We start from the raw sequence: 19,561 nt of genomic DNA, 5'->3' as shown, positions 1-19,561 counted from the left end.
TGCACTCCCCACCATCCTCATCAGAGATCCTATAATCCCTTGGTCCAGCATTAGTACAAAATTCTTGTCAGGTTATTGCAGTGTATTCTGGGACTCGTAGTCCCGTTTCTAACACTAAACTGAGGGCGAGGAGAACCCGCCTCCGAAGAATAAACCCTGGGCTTGGTGAAGCACTCATGTTCGGATCTGGGCCCTGGTTCGATTCACGGTCAAGGAAAGGGACTTTTTTCAACCTGATACTTCAATTTATATTTTGATCATATCTATACACATTTTTTGAAGTTTTACATCACAAGTTCTTTGTTGCAAACATTTTAGCTTTACTCGACTTGACACCTGGTAATAGCAATGTGACCTTTCAGTGACAGAGACAAAGCACTGAGAGAAAGGTGAATGCTTGTTCTCAAAACGTATTCTTCCCAACGGATGCATTGCCACTTGACAGAAGCATTGGGAAATCCAGGAGGCCTGTTTGTATTAATTTGTGGGCTTTGCTTAGAGAAACACCACACTGATAGGCACTTCATTGTAAATCAGGCAAGCAAGGAGATGGGTAGCCAGAGCAAGACCGAAACAATCCTCATTGAAAACACATATCAGCAGCCTTCAGAGCACGGACCCCAATACACAGTACCAGTGCGAGGATGCCTATGCCTCTGTCACAGTCTTTGTTTATTAACTAAATTGGGTAGTAAAAAAACACATCAACCTAACACTTGCAAGCTATTATTTACTACACTTTGGAAAACATTGACAGACACAGAAAACACACTCGTTTCAGGCACACCCCGAACAAAGCAATTTACTGAACCTTAAATAGACCCAAATCTCTGGAGACTTTCCATCCATGAAAAACATGCGGATTTTAAAGAACATAGTGGTGGAAACGGGTAAAGAGCAAATTGAATATTTTTCGGTGTGTAGGTACTCGTAGTTAAAAATGTAGTGGTTTGGCATTGCTCTTGGTTTAGCCTTCGTGGTTAATGAATTCCTTGTTTAGGCAGTAGTTGTTTAATCCTATATCGTGACTGAACTGATGTATTCTATCTCCAAGGAATCAAACATATGTGCTACTTTGTTCACTGATGTCCTGTATGACTTGCAGAGAAAGTGGGCACACTGTACCACATGTATTTGCTTGGTTCTTTTCTTTGTGGGTGCACTGTACCACATGTATTTGCTTTGTTCTTTTCTTTGTGTTCTAGAAAGCTGGGACAAACACTACCGAAAGAGGACATTGTCCAGGTTAAAGAAGCATACAAGTGGATTATTCATCCCATGTTTACAGATGCTCTGGGTGTTCAGGTTGATCCCAAGGTATTTTTCATTAACAAATTCATCTATTGTTTCAGACTGACTGGTGTTTTATTAGACTTGTTTTTTATGCATGATCAAACATCCATGTTGAATTGATCATTTATCCTACAGGGTAGGAAACACGACTGTTTCTCCTGCATTGATTCACTAGGTTGCATAATTCCATGACGTCTGGGAACAGGCTGCAGTGCCTAAGTAGTCGCTGTTAACATAGCAGTATTTCAATGCAACAAAGGACATTGAAAAAAGGAAAACCTTCATAGATCTCACTTCGACCATCAACCTGATTTTATGAACCAAAGTCTCGCCAATCGAGTGGAGGGGCCCAAGGACCCAACCCTCCTCTCAGGCTCCAACTGTTGGATTTTCTACTGCATGATATCAGGCAACAAAGAATCGTCTAAGTTTAGATCAGCTTTCCACAGATTGACAATTTGAACCCACTTTTCACAGGAAAACATACATCTTTCTTCAGCTATAGAAAGTAGGCATTGTCTGCGTCTTCCTGTACAAAATATTTTAGTTTTTTTTACTACTTGACTGGACATCATGGCTGAAGTTTCCAACCCTAGAACTCTTTTCAAACCATGGAGATGTTTGGTGCTAGGGACGTTTGATGATAACCTCTCAAAATGCATATTTCGTTTTCATATATCGGGCCACAAGCCTAGCAGAAGTGAAATATGTGCATCTTTCAGCATCAAATCCCTTACAGACAGGGGCGTAAAACAGGCCCCAGCGGTCCGGGGTGCTGGGGGGGGGGGGGGGGGGGGGGGAAGCTCCAAGGGGCCCCCTCAGCACAGCACTCTGGCTGCAGAGTGCATGTTGTATGAACTTGTCACTCCTCTTCCATGTTGTGTGACCTTGGTGTGGTCTTGCCCAAGTTGCATCTAGTGCGGATTACAGCTGCCCGAGCAGTTTGTAGCCTGCATTACACGGTGCGTGCCGCTTGGCACTCGACCCTAGGAAAGGGAGGCTGTAATCTTATGTTTATCGCAAAAAAATTGTTAGACTGTTGGCGAAATAAAAGAAAAGAAACGTAAATAAGTGTTTCTTGTGACGAGTGATTAGTTATCATTTCCTAATGTCCCCTTAGTGAACGTCAACAAACCTTGTGTGCTTGTCATTAAATGTGTATGCCTACTCCTGTAGATTGTAAATGCTGATCATTATTATTAGAAGAAGGAATTTTAAATGGAGTTGAAGGAGCACAGTGAACAGGACGTGGTAACGTCCGGTAATCACATACTTTTTTTGCAAATGAAGCTGAAACTTACTCTCCGCTCACGGGGTTGCAGCTTCGAAACAAAGGCCGTTTGAATATGACTTGTGATGTACTAACACCCAACAACTGAAGGCCCTGAAAAGTTGCACACTGCTGCCACTTTACAAAGCAGGTGAGCACAGGGAAGCGCAGAGGCACTGACGGCACACAGCTGGACCCTTGCAAAGGAGAGTGCATTTGTATTGTATTCAGTGTTTGAAATGGAAAAATAGAAGTGCAGGTACTTTGTACCAGAGTACCTGCTTATTTCTGAGAAGTGCCGGTACTCCCCAATTAAAAGTTATTCGTTTTTCTTGAAGTGCATGTACTCTCCCTCACAAAATAAAAACGTTCCGGTACTCCGTACCGACAGTGCCGGCCCAATTAAAGCACTGATTGTATTGGGCCTTGTCTTAAATGAAGTCAGTCTACCGTGCTCCGGGACACACCAAAGATGGCGCCCTGCCCTCCAGGCAATCGGCACAAACAGCTGCAGTAGAACAGGTAGCGGCAGCACCTGTTTAACCAGCTGTGGGTACTGTGGCAGCGTGTGTGCACTATCTGACCTTCTGTGACTTTTATCGACTCTGGCATTAGGCTGGCAGCCCCTGCATGATTGCGATGTAGGTGCTGGTTTTTAAATCATTTATATTGATGTATGTACTGCACTGAGCTCTTTTTTTTAAAAACTTTACTCACACTTGCCTTTCTGTGTGTCCTCCCTGACCATTCCACCGCAGCTGTTTGTGACGATTACGTGGAGGGCAGGACGCCATCTTTGGTGTGTCCCGGAGCATGGTAGGAACGAAGTTAGCGGTCCAGCTGGGCGTGGGAGCGCGCCATAAAACGCACATGTGTCCCCAAATGCGCAGCGGACGCGCGAAGGCGCGCCAAAGGCAAGCCAGTCTGCGCCCTTCCGCGCCCCGGGAGGGCACAGCACCAGCAATGCTTGCCAATTTTTGGCCGGTGACTGGGCTGGCAGAAGATCTTTTAATCGGGAGGAACTCCTGGCTTTAGATACCACAACCTGCAATGAAGGTAACCAATGGGCGGTCCTGCACAGTCTAACTAGAACTTGCCCCTCCTGTCATTTCTGCTTTCAAATTAGGCAGCCCTAATCCATTAGTTCATTCTGAAGGAGGGACAAAGATTCGGGCAGCTCTCATTAATTTGCGCTCAATGGTTAAACATTCCCCTGACGTTCATGAGTTGATCCTAGATGAACAACTTGATATTATATTCATTACAGAGACTTGGCTAAATGAATCCTGTGTGCCGGTGGTGGAATTATCTCTCCCGCGAGGTTTTAAAATTGTCAGAGGTGATTGTATGACTGGGAGAGGGGGAGCAGTTGCAGTGGTGTTTAGGGAGACATGGTCACTCACCAGTGAGATATCTGAGGAGCTAGAGGACAGTGAGGCCTTAGATTTTTCATTGGTCATGTCCCCCCACTTTACTCTGGGTTTCACTTTGGTCTACCGCCCCCTCCCCCCCCCCCCCCCCCCCCCCCCCCCCCCCCGGTCCTCCCGGAGCTTTCCTTAAATCTCTTGACGACGCTATTACCTCGCGGGCGCTCCGCTTCTCCGAGTTTTTGCTGTTAGGAGATTTTAACATCCACCTCGATAGCCCGGAGGCCCATGGGGCCAGGGATCTTTTGGACTCATGTAATCTTGCCCATCTGACCCAGTGGGGCAAGGGGGCCACGCTTAAAGGCAGTCATCTGTTTGACATAATTTGTTCCAACTTTATTCTTTCTGATAAGGATTCCACTCCTGTCACGTGGTCAGATCATTTTCTGATCAGGTTTGCATGGGACATTGGAAAGCTACTCGTTACACCCCCCCCCATTGCTAACGAGTCCGCTGACCCAGAAGATTAATATTCCAGCCCTGTCCAAAGCACTGTCATCAGCTAGTCCGGCAGCCGCCTCAAATCTGGAAGCTGCGGTGGAGAGTTTCTCTGCCTGGATTAGCCAAGGGGTTAATTCTATTGCGAAACCTTTTTCCAGAAGTCAACCGCGCTGTACCCCCTCCAAACCGTGGTTCACGGATTCACTTAAAGAACTCCAGCTAGGGTGTAAAAAGTTGAGCGGCGCTGGCGACGCGAGTACTACCCTTCGACTAAGGCGGCTCTCCATGCAGCCCAGAGGGACTATTATGCAGCCATTAAAAAAGCTAAAGGCGATTTCTACGCAGAGAGAATTGCCAAGGCTAATAACAATAGCAAAGAAATATTTTCTAATGTTCGTAGCTTTCTGTCCCCTCATGCCGAACAAACAAGCCTGCCTATCTCATCACAATGGTGTGAGGATCTTTCAACCTTTTTTATTGCTAAGATCCAAAAGATCCAAGATAGCCTAGTGACGTATCCCGGGAGCAGAGGAGTCTTCCTCTTCCACCGCTCCCTTGCTCCAGAGCACCTACTCCGTTTCTAACACAGTTCTGGCCTGCTGAGGCGCGGGATGTTTTAGCCATCCTTAAAACTCTGAAATCAGGATCTCCTTCGGACCCCTGTCCGGCTAGAGTCCTGGGCGGGATGGCCGAGGCTGTACATCTCGAGGCAACATCTATTATCAACTGCTCACTTCAGTCGGGTACCGTCCCCCAGCAATGGAAGCAAGCCAAACTCCTCCCTCTCCTTAAGAAACCCTTTGCTGATCCCTTCATCTCCTCTAACTACCGCCCCATCTCTCTTTTACCGGCCTTGGCTAAGATCTGCAAAAAGGTGTTTTTTGCAGCAACTAGAGGAGTTTGTTGAGTCCTCGGGGGCTCTCCGTCCTGCTCAATCAGGGTTCAGGGCATCCTACAGCACTGAGACTGTGCTGGTTGAGATGACCGAGGCTATCAGGGAGTGCCTGGACGCGGGCAGTAGGGCGGCTCTGATTTTATTGGACCTCACTCCCGCCTTCGACACGGTGCCCCACCAGCAACTTCTCGCCCGATTGTCTGCCATTGGCATTGCGGGCCTAGCATGGGATTGGGTTGAGTATTTTCTTAAAGACCGCACCCAGCAGGTGTGGATGCCACCTTTTTGATCATCCATAAGGAAACTGTCCACGGGGGTCCCGCAGGGCTCCTCACTGAGCCCCTTGCTTTTCAATATTTATTTGACACCTCTGATTTTCTTAGCTGAGGAGCTGGGCGCTAAAATAATGGCTTATGCCGATGACACTCAGCTCCTTTTCACTTGGAAGGCCTCCGATCTACAAACTGATATTGCTCATAAGTGCCTCTCATCGGTATTCTCCTGGCTGGCACATGCTCGTCTTAAGTGCTATGAAGACAAGTCAGAGGTGCTCCTCCACGGCCAGTTTCCTCCTGCCTTTAGAGAGACTCTATGGCCCCATGACTTTCCGTGCCCTAACTCAAAGGGTGGGCCCGCAAAGAATCTAGGGATATGGTTTGGGGAAGATCTTTGTTTCCATGACCAAATTAAAAAACTCACAGGAGCCTGCTTTGGCTCTCTTAAAGCCCTGAGACGATTCTTCCCTCTGCTTCCGCGCACCGCTAAGGAAATGGTTGCCCGGGCGCTTATTCTCTCCCGCCTGGATTATGCCAATGCTTTTTACATTGGTATACCTGGCTATCTTTTAAAAAAAAACTTCAGGTCATACAGAATGCCGTGGCTAGACTCCTGTTTAATATCTCGAGGAGATCTAGCGCTCGGCAACATCTACACGACCTTCATTGGCTACCCGTGGCCCAGCGAGTGCACTTCAAAGCATTGACCATGACGCACAAGGCACTTCATGGCTTTGGCCCGGCCTACATCAGAACGCGTTTTGCGTTCTACACGCCTAGGCGACCTCTGCGTTTATCCCACCAACGTCGGCTGGTGGTCCCAAGGTTCCATTGGTCACGGATTGGTGGTCAGTCTTTATCGGTCAAAGCAGCTGTGATATGGAATACTCTACCCGTTGATCTCCAGGATACTTAGGATTTCTGTATCTTCAAAAAACATCTTAAAACTTTCCTGTTTAAACAGCTGCCTTAATATTTCTGCTCCTCCTTGCCATGGCCTACTCTCGCACCAGGACACTCTCGAGTATTAGTGCGCGATATAAATTTCCCTATAGCATAACATATAACATAACATATAGCGCTTACTACCCCTATGTGGGGCTCTGAAGCGCTTGCTTACATGGGTAGCACGCTATACTGTGTGAGGTGTGTGGTTGGAAGTGTGTTTGTTCCTGTGTGGAAAGTGTTTACATATTGCATGTGATCACTACTGGGGAACGGTTAGTGTTATGGGACACATCACTTAATTTGTGAACTCTCAAACAACATCCATCGACTGGTGTAATCCGTCAAGGACTTTCTTTTACAAACTAGCTTTTGTCCAAAGGGAATCAGAGACTATCACTTAAATAATGCTACCCGAGATGCACTGCAGATACATACCATGCTGGTCTAGACATTCCCACGGCCAAAAAATGCACCCAGGTCTGCCATTCGGGATGAGTTGATTGTTAGTAAGAATAAAGTAACCACCAACACTTACCTATAACAGGATAAGTCAGAGAAGGAAGTGAGCACCAGCACTTCCCCAAGACAGGGTAAGCCAGAGGAGGAAGTGAGCACAGATACTTGCCTTAGGGAAGTGTTGGTGCTCACTTCCTCCTCTGACTTACCTTCCCTTAGGGGAGTGCGTACTCGCTTCCTCCTCTTGCTTACCCTGCCTTGGGGAAGTGCTGGGGCTCACTTCCTTCTCTGACTTACCTTGCCTTAGGAAAGTGCCTGTTCTCACTTCCTTCTTACTCAATTTGTTGGAAATTTGTGTTTGTTCATATGTCTGTAAACATCCTTCATGCTGTTGAGAACCTCAGAAACCATCATGAAGTTTGTGAGTGTAATTAGACACGACTCTTTGTGCTTAATTTGTCAAAATGAATGCTCCCCAGGTTGTTTTTCTTAGGCGACTGTGGCTGAATGCCGGTGTTGCCGAATACCAATACAGTCTACTCTTGATTCCATTGCATGCCCCTTTCTTACACTTCCTGTCTTTTCACCTCACTCTTGTTGACTATTTTTCATTGTTGCTTTCTCTATTGATCTCTTCATCCATCTTTTACCCTTTTCTGCCTTTCTCTCCCTTGCTCTAGATCAACCTGGTGTTGATAAATTAATTCCAGACTTCAAAAATAAGTTCTGGTGCTGAACACCAGGAAGCACTGGTACAAATTAAGCACTACGCATGAGAGGTTGTGGGCAAACTCCATCACTGGACTATCACGGCGTACGACATAACGAGCCCTGCTATGAGCTGTTGGTTGACAGTGGCTTAACAAAAGAACTCCCGTGGTGCGGGGTGGGAGAGGCCCTGATCTCCGAGTCCGGGTGAACCCTCTGGCACTGGCAGGTCCCTGAGCTGAGGGCTCTGGACTGGCTCCGGAGCGTGGAGGGCTCCTTGCATGCAATTTTCTGGGGGGCCCCCTCATGTTTCGTCACTGCTTACAGACAGAGAGGGTTTACTGCTGCGGATGTATGACTTTACAACGCATACATTCACAACGCATACCATTACAACAAAACTTTTACAACGCAGGATCCATTACAACGCATGCCATTACAACGCAGCTGCTATTACAACGCATGCCATTACAACGTAAGTATGTGTAAGTATTTTTTTTTTAGTTAATGGGAATGTAATAGTAATCTAAGTGATGGATAGTGTAGGGGTTAAATTTACTATTCTAAGTCCAGAGGAGTGTAAAATTAGGGTAAGTGTTGGATAGTGTAGGGATTAAAATTACTATTCTAACTCCATGGGGCGTAATAGTAGGGTAAGTGTTGGATGATGTAGGGGTTAAAATTTAATTAAATACTTACCCATACTTGCGTTGTAATGGCATGCGTTGTAATAGAAGCTGCGTTGTAATGGCATGCGTTGTAATGGATCCTGCGTTGTAAAAGTTTTGTTGTAATGGTAGTGCGTTGTTTTAGTTGCGTTGTAATGGCTGTTTCCCACTGCTGCAGTTCTTGAATTCAGAATCACTTCGAGCATCATCTGAAAAGAGTGCTTTGAAAACCATAATGTGCAAGCTGGTGATGACTACAGCAAACAATCTAGTCACTAGTGCTATGTCTTAGTGTGGTGCTACTAGCACTAAGAATTTCTCTGATTCTGGGTCCAGTTCACCTTCGAAGAAGAAAATATCTGCCACTTAGATTGTCTTTATCACTGTTATTAACAACTTTGACGTTAAGTGTTGTCTCTACACCATCAGATGTAAAGTCGTAGATGAGCGCGTTGCCAACAAAATCCGGTCTGTTGTCTATAGAAGACAACGCTATTTCTGAAAGTTACACCGTACGTGAAGCCTTCATCATCAAGTAAATTGCCATTGTCATCAAGCAAGATAACACATTCGATGAGCAAGTATCTGTTACTGACAACATCAATACCAGTGACTAAACAGTCATCTTCGAAGATGAAATGGCTACAGTTGATAAAGGCACTGACAACAAAAACGCCAATGCCGACACCCTTTTCTTTCAATAACATGTCGTCTTCGTATTTTAACTTGTGTGCCAGTGATAACCTCCTCTTCTGCTACTCACATCACAACAATATTTACGCATTTTTCCTTGTTACAACTCTTGCAATTGATAACGATAACACCTAAGCCACCTACACAAATGCTAGATGACTCTTCTTAAGTATATGTATGTGGTGAGGACTTCAAAGATCAAGAATCTGATGAAGATCTGTCATTTTCAGATGACAACATGCTTTCAGAAGCTCCCTTACACCTGAGCGGTCCCATGATCTCGACATTCCTTATGTACCGGACAATTCATAAAGTGCATTTGTAAAGGGCACTTTCACCCGTAGGCCTATTTGGCTAAATAACAGATGTTTATTGTTACCCAACCAATGGTACTCATTTAATCGACCTCAGATGGATGAAAGGCTGAGTAGACCTGCCAGGATTTGAACCTGTGACCATGAGGCCGCACACAGGCCCCTGCATTGGACGCATTAGTCCACTGAGGCACTAGACACAACGAAAAAGAATTGGATGAGTGCCAGGAGCCATTATATTATGGTCATCCCCACAGATTCAGACATGCCTGCAACACCAGATATACAAATGGTCAAGGTGCATGTGGATTTTTTAAATTCAGTGAAAAAGCGAGTGATAGATTTCTATATTAGGTTACCTGCTACTCGTCCACAAACTCCACCCCAGGGACCTCCAGAGACTTGACTGTTCTTCCAGCCCCAGATGACACAACCTTTCATACCACCTCCAAGAGTAATTCCTCTTAAAAATCTGTCGACTCAGACTATTATAGTGTCGGTTAGTAGGCCATGACACACCACCTAAGGCGGGTGATGACAGGTAGATAGTAGACAGTTGGATCAAGACAAGAGAGACCGTTCACATAATGATCACGAAGTCCCTGATTGAGAGGAATATGCTCCAGCATAACAATTATGTCTGGGGTAAGTTTCGAGAGACTCTCTACCAGATGATGTGTAAAAAAAAATTATGTTGGTAGAGAGAGCATCTCACAAATTACAATTACCCTTGGCAACAGTGGAGAAAAAAATCCTTTCTTTTCAACTTTAGAGATAAACCATAATCCATAATCCATGAAGACAATTCTAGTCCTGAATCACATCTAGGGAGAAGGTCTGTCTTTCATGCACAATGTGGCAGAGGCGGCTCCTGCCCAGTCTTTGGGTCGGGCCATGGGGGATGACAGGCTGCAGGAGGAGTGGTGGGCATTGTTGTTAGTGCGCATGACGATTTGGCAGGCTGGCCAAACCATCATGTGCACTAAAGCTGTCTCTGAGACTACAGGCAAAGGCTCCCAGTCTAACTGGGAGCGCAAATTCACTGCACTCAGGCTAATCCTGATGCTGATTTCATGCTGCCACCAGCAGCATAAGAGCAGCAGCATGATTGGCCACAGTGGAGTCTGGCAGCCAGTGCCAGTGGAAGAGAGGAGCAGAAAAGAGTGACGCAGCCGGCTGCAGGTATGTTTTATTTTTTTATGTATATTTTTACTTTTTCACATAGACCCCTCCAAACCTCTCCACCCCCATCATCCCAAGCACTCTTCGTCAATTCCAATGGCTACTGCAATCTGGCTGCGGGTTCCACCCTGATCTCAAGGCGTGATAGAATATATGAAGCATCTGACTCAGCTCCAGAATATCTACTAAATCAAATCAATATGGATTCTGTCATCTCAGCTGTGGCACATAGGTACTCTCAAAACCTGGGGTGTTGGTCTCCCTGAATAGGGAGGAAAGACGGCTGGATACAGTGGGAAAAAGATTTAGCTTCAATACTGTGAAAAGACAGAAACTGCCTCATATTGCATTATGGCAGGCAGCTATGGAGGGATATCGCCCCTTACTTAGAGAACCTTCCTGATAATTGCTGGAGCTAGCAAAGAATGTTAATTTCGGTCCCCTGACAACGTGCAAAAGGGACAAACCTGACCTGGAGAGGTTGGAGTTGCGTATGCACCTTAAGAACTTATTTTTTTTTTTTTGTAAAACAATTTTTATTGCAGATTCCAATGTTAGCTTCACATTGTATGTACAATACATTACTTACGATGCCACCACCCTCCTAGCCCTTAACCCCAGCCGTTCCCCCAACTGCGTCCAAGCCGCTCCTGGACACACCCATGGACCCTTCTCCTGCAACTCCTGCAAGTTCGACGGCACCAAGAACAACTCCTCATCTACGAACACACAACAGATATCCGACCCCAACCAGCTACAATGCATCCTGCTCAACACCCGCTCGGTCCACAGACACGCCATCGACCTCTGGAATCTACTAGACACCATCTCACCGGACGTCGCCTTCCTAACAGAAACATGGATGAACGCCTCCTCAGCCCCAGACATCACCATTGCCATCCCGGAAGGCTATAAGATCATTCGCAAGGACCGCACCGGCCACACAGGAGGAGGCATCGCTATCGTCCATAAGAAATCCATCCGCATCTCAACCAGCTCAGACGTCAATCTCGCCAACTCTGAACACCTTCACTTCCAGATCCACACCGACCCCAAGACCACACTCAGAGGCACCCTCCTTTACAGGCCACCAGGACCCCGTGCACAATTTAGCGAAGACATCACGGACTTCATCACTCCACACGCGCTCCCCTCTGAGGATTACATACTTTTGGGAGACCTCAACTTTCACCTTGAAAAGAACAACGACCGTAACACCACCACCCTTTTGGACAACCTCGCCAACCTCGGACTTAAACAACTTGTCACTACCCCCACCCACATCGCAGGTCACACACTCGACCCTATCTTCACCTCCAGTAAACATGTCTCCTTCAGCCACACCACAGCTCTCCTTTGGACTGACCACAGCTGCGTTCACTTTACCTACAACAAGCCCACATCCAACAACCACCCTCAACCCACTCTGCAAAGAAACTGGAACAAAATCACCATCGACCAGATCTCCTCATCGCTTCTTCAAATCCCCCCAGACCACTCCTCAAACCCAGACCAAGCAGCCACCAACCTCACCCAATGGTTATCCAACAGCGCCGACATCCTAGCACCACTGAAAAAACGACAAATCAAACTAGGCAGCAAGAAGGCCTCCTGGTTCAACGATGATCTTAAGAAATCCAAGAAACTCTGTTGCTCCCTTGAGAAGGCCTGGAAAAAAGACCCAACCACCAGCACCAAGGACGCCTTCAAAAACGCCACCCGCACTCACCACCAACTGATCCGGAATGCCAAGAAAGCCGCTTTCAAGGACCGACTAGATAACAACGCCCACAACAGCAAGGAACTATTCAACATCGTCAAAGAATTTACCAACCCCGCAGCCAACTCCAACGACATCACCCCCTCTCAAGCCCTCTGCGACTCCCTAGCCTCATTCTTCCACAACAAAATTGCAGACATCCACAACAGCTTCGACAACCGACCCGTAGACCAACCCACCCAACCCCCTGCAGGACCCCCACCCCCCTTGAACATCCTCAATGACTGGAAGCCAATCTCCACTGAGGACACCATCCGCCTGATGAACTCCATCCACTCAGGATCCCCCACAGACCCATGCCCTCACCACATCTTCAACAAAGCAGACTCCATTATAGCACCGCACCTCCGAGACGTCATCAACTGCTCCCTCAACTCTGCAACCTTCCCGGAAAGCTGGAAACATGCCGAACTCAGCGCCCTCCTGAAGAAACCCACTGCTGACCCCACAGAACTCAAAAACTACCGCCCTATCTCACTCCTTCCATTCCCGGCCAAAGTCATCGAGAAAGCGGTCAACAACCAGCTCGCCGCATTCCTCGAAACCAACAAATCCCTCGACTCCTCACAATCCGGCTTCCGAGCCAAGCACAGCACTGAAACCGCCCTCATCGCAGCAACAGACGACATTCGAACTCTACTGGACAATGGAGACACAGTCGCCCTCATCCTCCTTGACCTCTCCGCAGCCTTCGACACGGTCTGTCATAGCACCCTTTTACAACGCCTCAGAAACGTCGGAATCCAAGGAAAAGCACTGGATTGGATCACCTCGTTCCTTGCCGGAAGAACCCAGAGAGTCCGCCTCCCACCATTCAAGTCAGAGGCCACTGAAGTCATCTGCGGCGTACCACAAGGACCGTCACTCAGCCCCACCCTCTTCAACGTATACATGAGCCCCCTCGCGACCATCGCACGCCAACACAACCTCAACATCATCTCCTACGCCGACGACACTCAACTGATCCTATCACTCACCAGAGACCCTAACACTGCCAAAACCAACCTGCATGAAGGAATGAAAGAAGTAGCCGAATGGATGAAGCACAGCCGTCTGAAACTGAACTCAGACAAAACAGAAGTCCTCATCCTAGGCACCTCCCCCTCTGCCTGGGATGACTCTTGGTGGCCAGAGGCCCTTGGAAAAGCACCCATCCCGACGGACCACGCACGTAACCTGGGCGTCATCCTGGACTCCTCACTCTCAATGACCAGACTAGTCAACGCTGTTTCTTCATCTTGCTTCAACATTCTGCGCATGCTCAAAAAAACATTTCGCTGGATCCCAACTAGAAAAACAGTCACCCACGCTCTGATCACGAGCCGACTGGACTACGGAAACACCCTCTACGCCGGTACCACCGCAAAACTCCAGAAAAAACTCCAACGCATCCAGAACGCTTCAGCCAGGCTCATATTAGACATCCCGCGTAAAGAACACATCTCTGGTCACCTGAAAAACCTCCACTGGCTCCCCGTCAATAGGAGGATTACTTTCCGGCTCCTAACCCACGCACACAAAGCACTTTACGAAATCGGACCGAATGCCTCAACACACGACTGTCCTTCTACACCCCCTCCCGCCAATTACGATCCTCCAACCAAGCCCTCGCCTCTGTACCTCGCATCAACAAAACCACCATGGGAGGTAGATCCTTCTCCTACCTGGCAGCTAAAACCTGGAACTCACTTCCCACTCACCTTCGCCCTACTCAGAACCACCTAGCATTCAGAAAGCAACTTAAAACGTGGATATTTGACAAGTAATTCCCCACTATTCCTCAAGCGCCTTGAGACCCTCTGGGTATGTAGCGCGCTATATAAATTTATTGACTTGACTTGACTTGACAATTATGTTTGCGCGGGACCCCAGCTCTCACAGTATTACTAAGTAGTATGTACACAGCCTTATACCCGCATCCCTGAGGCCGGGTGGCGTTTATCGCAATCAACACATTCTCCTCGTTACTCAGTTTTGGCACTTTCAGTGGTCAACCGCCATCTGCTTTTAACTTTTTATGAACAAAACCCTCCCCTCCAGCATCCCATCAGTGTGTACTGCGATTCATGGTATCATTGGGGTGCTGCACCTCCCTCCCCCCTTTCACTCCCCTCCCCCCTCCCCTTCGGTGTTCTGTGGTGTCCAGTGCCTGTGTCCGGTAGTAGTGTACTGAAGTATGTGGGTAAGCTACGAAGTTTGGAGTGAATCATGGAGTGTGTGTGCCCGTGGTGGGTGCAGGGATCGGCACCGCTTCCCCCTGGACCCCAGGGTCTACTGTGTCCCCTTCTTCCTCACTCTCCACTGCATTGTCCCTGAGTGCTTGGACTAAGATTTCCCATGCCAGTGCCGTTTCCTGAGCTTTCTCGTCGGACCCCCGACGTGCTAGTTGGTATCTGATTGTGCTCTCTGCCGCCGCCCATTTCTGAAATTCTGTCAGCCATTTCCAGTGTGTCGGCGCCGTCTTTGATTTCCATCCCCTGGTGAGTTCCCTCTTTGCGATAAGTAGGCCCATGTCTATGAATTTGCTCGTCAGTTTAGTTTTGCGTGTGTGCGGGAACCAATGTAAGAGTGTAGTCGCACTGTCATATTGCAGGTCCCTGTATGTGACCTCGTTCAGCGTGACGCCCACTTCCCTCCAGAAGTCTTGCAGGTGTGGACAGCCCCTCAGCATGTGTAGTAAGTCCGCGCCTAATAGCGCACATCTGGGGCACGCTGCATCCTCCGCGCCAAAGTATCGTGATATTTTATGTGGGGTAAGGTAGGCCCTATGGAGTATGTAGAGGTGTATTAATTGGAAGCGGGCGTTTCTGGTGCTTTTCCTGGCCCTCTGAACCAATTGAGCCCACGTCGTGTCTGGGATTTCCTTCTGCAGGTCCGTCTCCCATTGGGTTTTTAGACGCGTCAGGGGCTGTAAATTAGCCCCAAGTAGTCTAGAGTGCAGACACGTGACTGCCTTGATCGTCCCCGCAGCCATCATCGTATATTGGCATGCAGGCGATGTCGGGGGTTCCAGCAGCCCTTCCCCCCAGTGCGCCTGGATCACGCGCACCACGGCCGCATGCAAAAGGTAGTCACCCCTCGGAAGGTCGTACTGCTCCTGCAAGGTCTGGTATGGCATAAGTACCCCATCAGAGTATAGGTCCCCCACCACTTGCAGGCCAGCTTCCTCCCAGCCCTGGAGGTTCGACCAGTCGCCGCCGTGTGGAAACGCCGTCAACATACCTAGTGGGATCTCAGGCGCATATGGATGGCCAGGACCCACCCGCTTCTGCATGCGATTCCAACAGAGCCTCAGCGTCCGTTCTTCTTGGGACAGTCCCCGGAGTGCGAGTTTCTGCTGTAAGGTAATATACGCCAGTACGTGGCGGGGGGTGCCAGTATCCCTCTCCTGTTCCGGGCCCCGGTACACCCTTGCTACCTCCTGCGTGAAAAACTGCAGCTGGGCAGCTAAATAATAGAGTTCAAAATCCGGAACCGCGAGTCCGCCCTCGTTCTTCGGGCGGGTCAGGGTCGCCAAAGCTATCCTCCGCCGACCAGTACCCCACAGAAAGGATACCATCTGGGACTTCAGACGACGAAAGACGCTTCCCGGTATCCGCACTGGGAGAGTCCTAAAGAAGTATAACAACCGTGGTAGGGCTATCATTTTAAGCAGGGATACCCGACCTGTCATGGACAGCGGAAGAGTGGCCCAGAAGGTCATATTTCCTTGTAACGTACGGAGACATCGGCCGACGTTGCCTTCCAGCAGGTCCGCGGGTTCATGATAGACGTGTACCCCCAAATAAGGGAGGCAGTCCGGCTCCAAGCGGAGTCTGGGGTGGGCCCAGGGACATCGCTCCGCTTTCCGGAGTGGGAAGAGGCATGTCTTTGCCCAATTCACTTTCAGGCCCGAGACCTCCCCGAATCTTGCCAAAAGGCGTTCCTCCCCCTCCACCGCTTCCTCTGCGTTGTCCAAGAACAGCAGGAGGTCGTCTGCGTACAATGATATGTAGTGGTGGGTCCCACCAACCTCCAGCCCCTGGTAACAGTCTCCTCCCCGGGCCAGCGCTGCCAACTGTTCCATCGCGAGGGCAAACAACAGGGGGGAGAGTGCACACCCCTGCCTAGTACCCTTATGCACTGCATAGGGATCCGATATCAGCGCTCCTACCCGCACCCTAGCTCCAACCGACGCATAGAGCACTTTCGTCCATCGCACATATCCCTCACCTATGCCAAAACTGTGCAGCACCCTGTACAGGTAGCACCAATCTAGGCTGTCAAAGGCCTTCTCTATGTCGATCGCCATGACCATAGGGGCTCTGGCGAGCGGTGGGGGGTCCGCCACAAGCCTCAGCAACCTGCGGATATTGTGTGACGTGTTTCTGGTGGGTATGAAGCCCGACTGGTCCTTGTGGATCAGGTCCTGCATGTGGGTCACTAATCTGGCGGCTAGTATAGTACTCAGTATTTTATAATCTGTCGTCAGCATCGACAAAGGTCGGTACGACGCCGGATCTGTGCCGTCCCTTCGCGGTTTTAATGAGGGGATCATAATCGCTTCGCGCATCGAGCGGGGCAACTCCCCTTTCTCATTCGCCTCGTGATATACGAGCTGGAGTCGTGGTGCTAGGATATCTATATATTTACCATAAAATTCCACCGGTAGTCCATCTACACCCGGTGTCTTGTTGCGCGCCATTCTTTTTATGGCCCCTCTAATCTCCGTTAATTCAATCGGGCCCCCGAGGGCTTCTGCCTGTTCTTGCTCGAGGCGTGGCAGTTGAAGGCGTCTATCATCTCGGCTCGGTCCACTAGGTCTCTCCCATACAGCCTTTCATAATACGTTGTGAAACAACGCAATATGTCCGGCTGGGAGTTGGATGAAGTGCCATCCGCATTCGCCATTGATAGTATCGGAGCAGCGCCCCTGCTGGGGTTAGCCAGCCAGGCCAGGAGTGTCTCAGTTTTGTCCCCTTCAGCAAGCGCCTTAGTTAGGTACGTTTTATAATCAAAACTACGGAGGCGCTCCACTTCTGCAGCCACTGCCTCTCGCGCAGCGCATACCCTGTCCTGCAAATCAGGGCGGTTGGGTCTCAGTTTCTTTACCACTCGCAGGGTGCGCTCAGCCTTGTCCAGGTCATCCACTAGCGTCCGCCGCGCACCCGCAAATTTTCCTATACAGTGCCCTCTCACCACTACCTTTAGCGCGTCCCATTCCACGGCCCTGGAGGAGGCAGTTCCCTCGTTCTCCGCAAAGTACTGGGAGATCCTCTCCTCCAACGCTCCGCTGAACGGTGGGTCATCTAGCGTGTCTGGGCGAAGCCGCCATGTCGGGATTGGTGAGACCTCGTCCATCCAGGCTAGCGTGAGGAGCTAGGGGTTGTGGTCCGATACCGTTCGTGCCAGGTATTCCGTCCGGGCAACCGACGGCAGTACCGAGTGGGAGCACAGGAACGCGTCTATGCGGACATGAAGGTCGTGTATGCCCGAGTAGAAGGAATAATCCCTCTCAGTCGGGTGCTGTGCGCGCCATGCGTCCGTCAGGTCCCACCGCCCCTGCCAGGTAGATCTGTGCTTCGCTAGTCTGTGTACTGGAGATGCCTGCAGTGGTGGATGCGATCTGTCCAAGGTGGTGTCTGTGAGAAGTTGGCCCGATATGCAGCGTTCGCTATTCTAGCGACCGCTATGTATCGTTCCAAACGACCCTTATGATGATTGGTTGTAAGTCAACCTAAAGACCAGCTATCCTAGTAGCGTGGATACGAGCAGTCTAAGGCTAAAGACTCGAGAGGACGTGTTAAGCCAGCTGTTTACCACACATGTACCCCTTGAACACCAAGTGAAAGGACACCACACAAGTGTTATGAAAATAAACAGGATATTTATTAAGAATCACAACAGCCCTGTACTCTTTATGAGGACAGGGTACTAAGCACAAACCAAATCTCTTAGGAAAATACTTCAAGTGCACAATTAAAACAAGTGTCCGGGGACACGGTAAGTTTAAGGTCTCGGGCGGACCCGATAAGGCAAGTCGGAAGCGAGGGACTCAGGACCCTAGAGTAAAGAGGCTATGCAGGCACCGAAATGCCGAGTTACCTAGCCACGAGGGCTGCGGCTGCACAAGTCTTACAGGCGTCGGGGTCTTCGCTGACGAGCCAGGAGCCGGAAGAAAAAGAGTTGCTGGCCGGCGACCAGTGATGAATAGTTCGTAGAGATCCAAGCCTGGATCAGAGATCGTTGATACCTGAAAGCAGAGGGGACCAAGTTCGTACTACTAGCCAGTAGTCAGAGGGTACCAGGAGGGCACCGGTTGGCCGTCACCTCGGCCAGGCGAGTGGGCGACGCTAGGCTCTGCAGTCTCACGGACCAGGAGGCGTTGTCGGCGACCACGGTGGAGGTGCGAGCTGTCCCACGAAGGATGATGCTGTCGGCGTCGCTGGGCCCAGGATGGGGCAACAAGCCTTGGCAGATCTCAGGGCCACGTGGTGGGCCTAAGATGGCGTCTTGAGTGGACCAGGAGGGCCCGGGGTGCTTCTCGCAAAGATGGAAGCAAGGGCCAGTCTGGAGCAACCAGACCAGCAGTGTTGATTGTCGGATGTCGTCACAGAAGGGCACAAGCCAGCGGCTAGTGACCAGACAACGTGCTGAGCAGCGAGCAGAAGGGCCCCACGCAGATCGTGGAGATGCTGGGAGACTGCACTTCGGTGCTGGAGCGGCTCAGGGTCGGGGCTTCTCGGACCCCAGAGCACTCACCAGAGAATTGCTTCGATGGTCGTGCTGGTTAAGAGCGTGCAGGTTCTGATGATGGCCGGTCCCTCGAGGTCTCGTCGCACCCACAGATCACAGCTGAGCTGATGACGTGGGTAGAGGTCAGAGGTGCCAGGGAAGCCGGTTCTCGTCGAGCTGGGCCGTCGGATCCTTGAGGAAGGACTTGCAGCAAACCGCAGAGTTCTTAGATGGTGCCCGCTGATGCAGGGTGACTACTCCTTAGTCACAAGGGAGAAATCTTGAGAAGAGTCTTGAGTGTCCTTTCGTAGAAAGTAGTTCTTGATTCAAAGATGATCTCATTTGGAAGGGTCCCCGCTCCGGCCTTTATTCTAAAGAAAGGGGTGGGTACATGACTAGGTCCTGCCCTAAGGGTGGGACCAGGAAGGGGGGTAGTTACACCCCTCTCCCCTGCCGGACTTTCCCCAGGCCAGGGCTGGCGCCCCTGGAACTGGTTC

The 19,561-nt window shown here is 49.6% G+C and overlaps 1 protein-coding gene across 3 annotated transcripts in view; it reads left to right on the top strand.

Moving 5' to 3' along the window:
- The window catches only part of PUS10 (pseudouridine synthase 10), a 342,171-nt gene that overhangs the window by 104,873 nt on the left and 217,737 nt on the right, over positions 1 to 19,561 (top strand). For all 3 annotated transcript variants that reach the window (XM_086951846.1, XM_086951845.1, XM_086951847.1), the window contains one exon: positions 1,206 to 1,317. In XM_086951846.1, coding sequence (XP_086807972.1) covers positions 1,206 to 1,317 — 112 coding nt within the window. The remainder of the gene's footprint in view (positions 1 to 1,205; positions 1,318 to 19,561) is intronic.

Source organism: Lissotriton vulgaris, unplaced genomic scaffold (genome assembly GCF_964263255.1).
Source record: "Lissotriton vulgaris unplaced genomic scaffold, aLisVul1.2 SCAFFOLD_1047, whole genome shotgun sequence".
Lineage (NCBI taxonomy): Eukaryota > Metazoa > Chordata > Amphibia > Caudata > Salamandridae > Lissotriton > Lissotriton vulgaris.
This window is presented reverse-complemented; position numbering and strand designations above follow the sequence as displayed.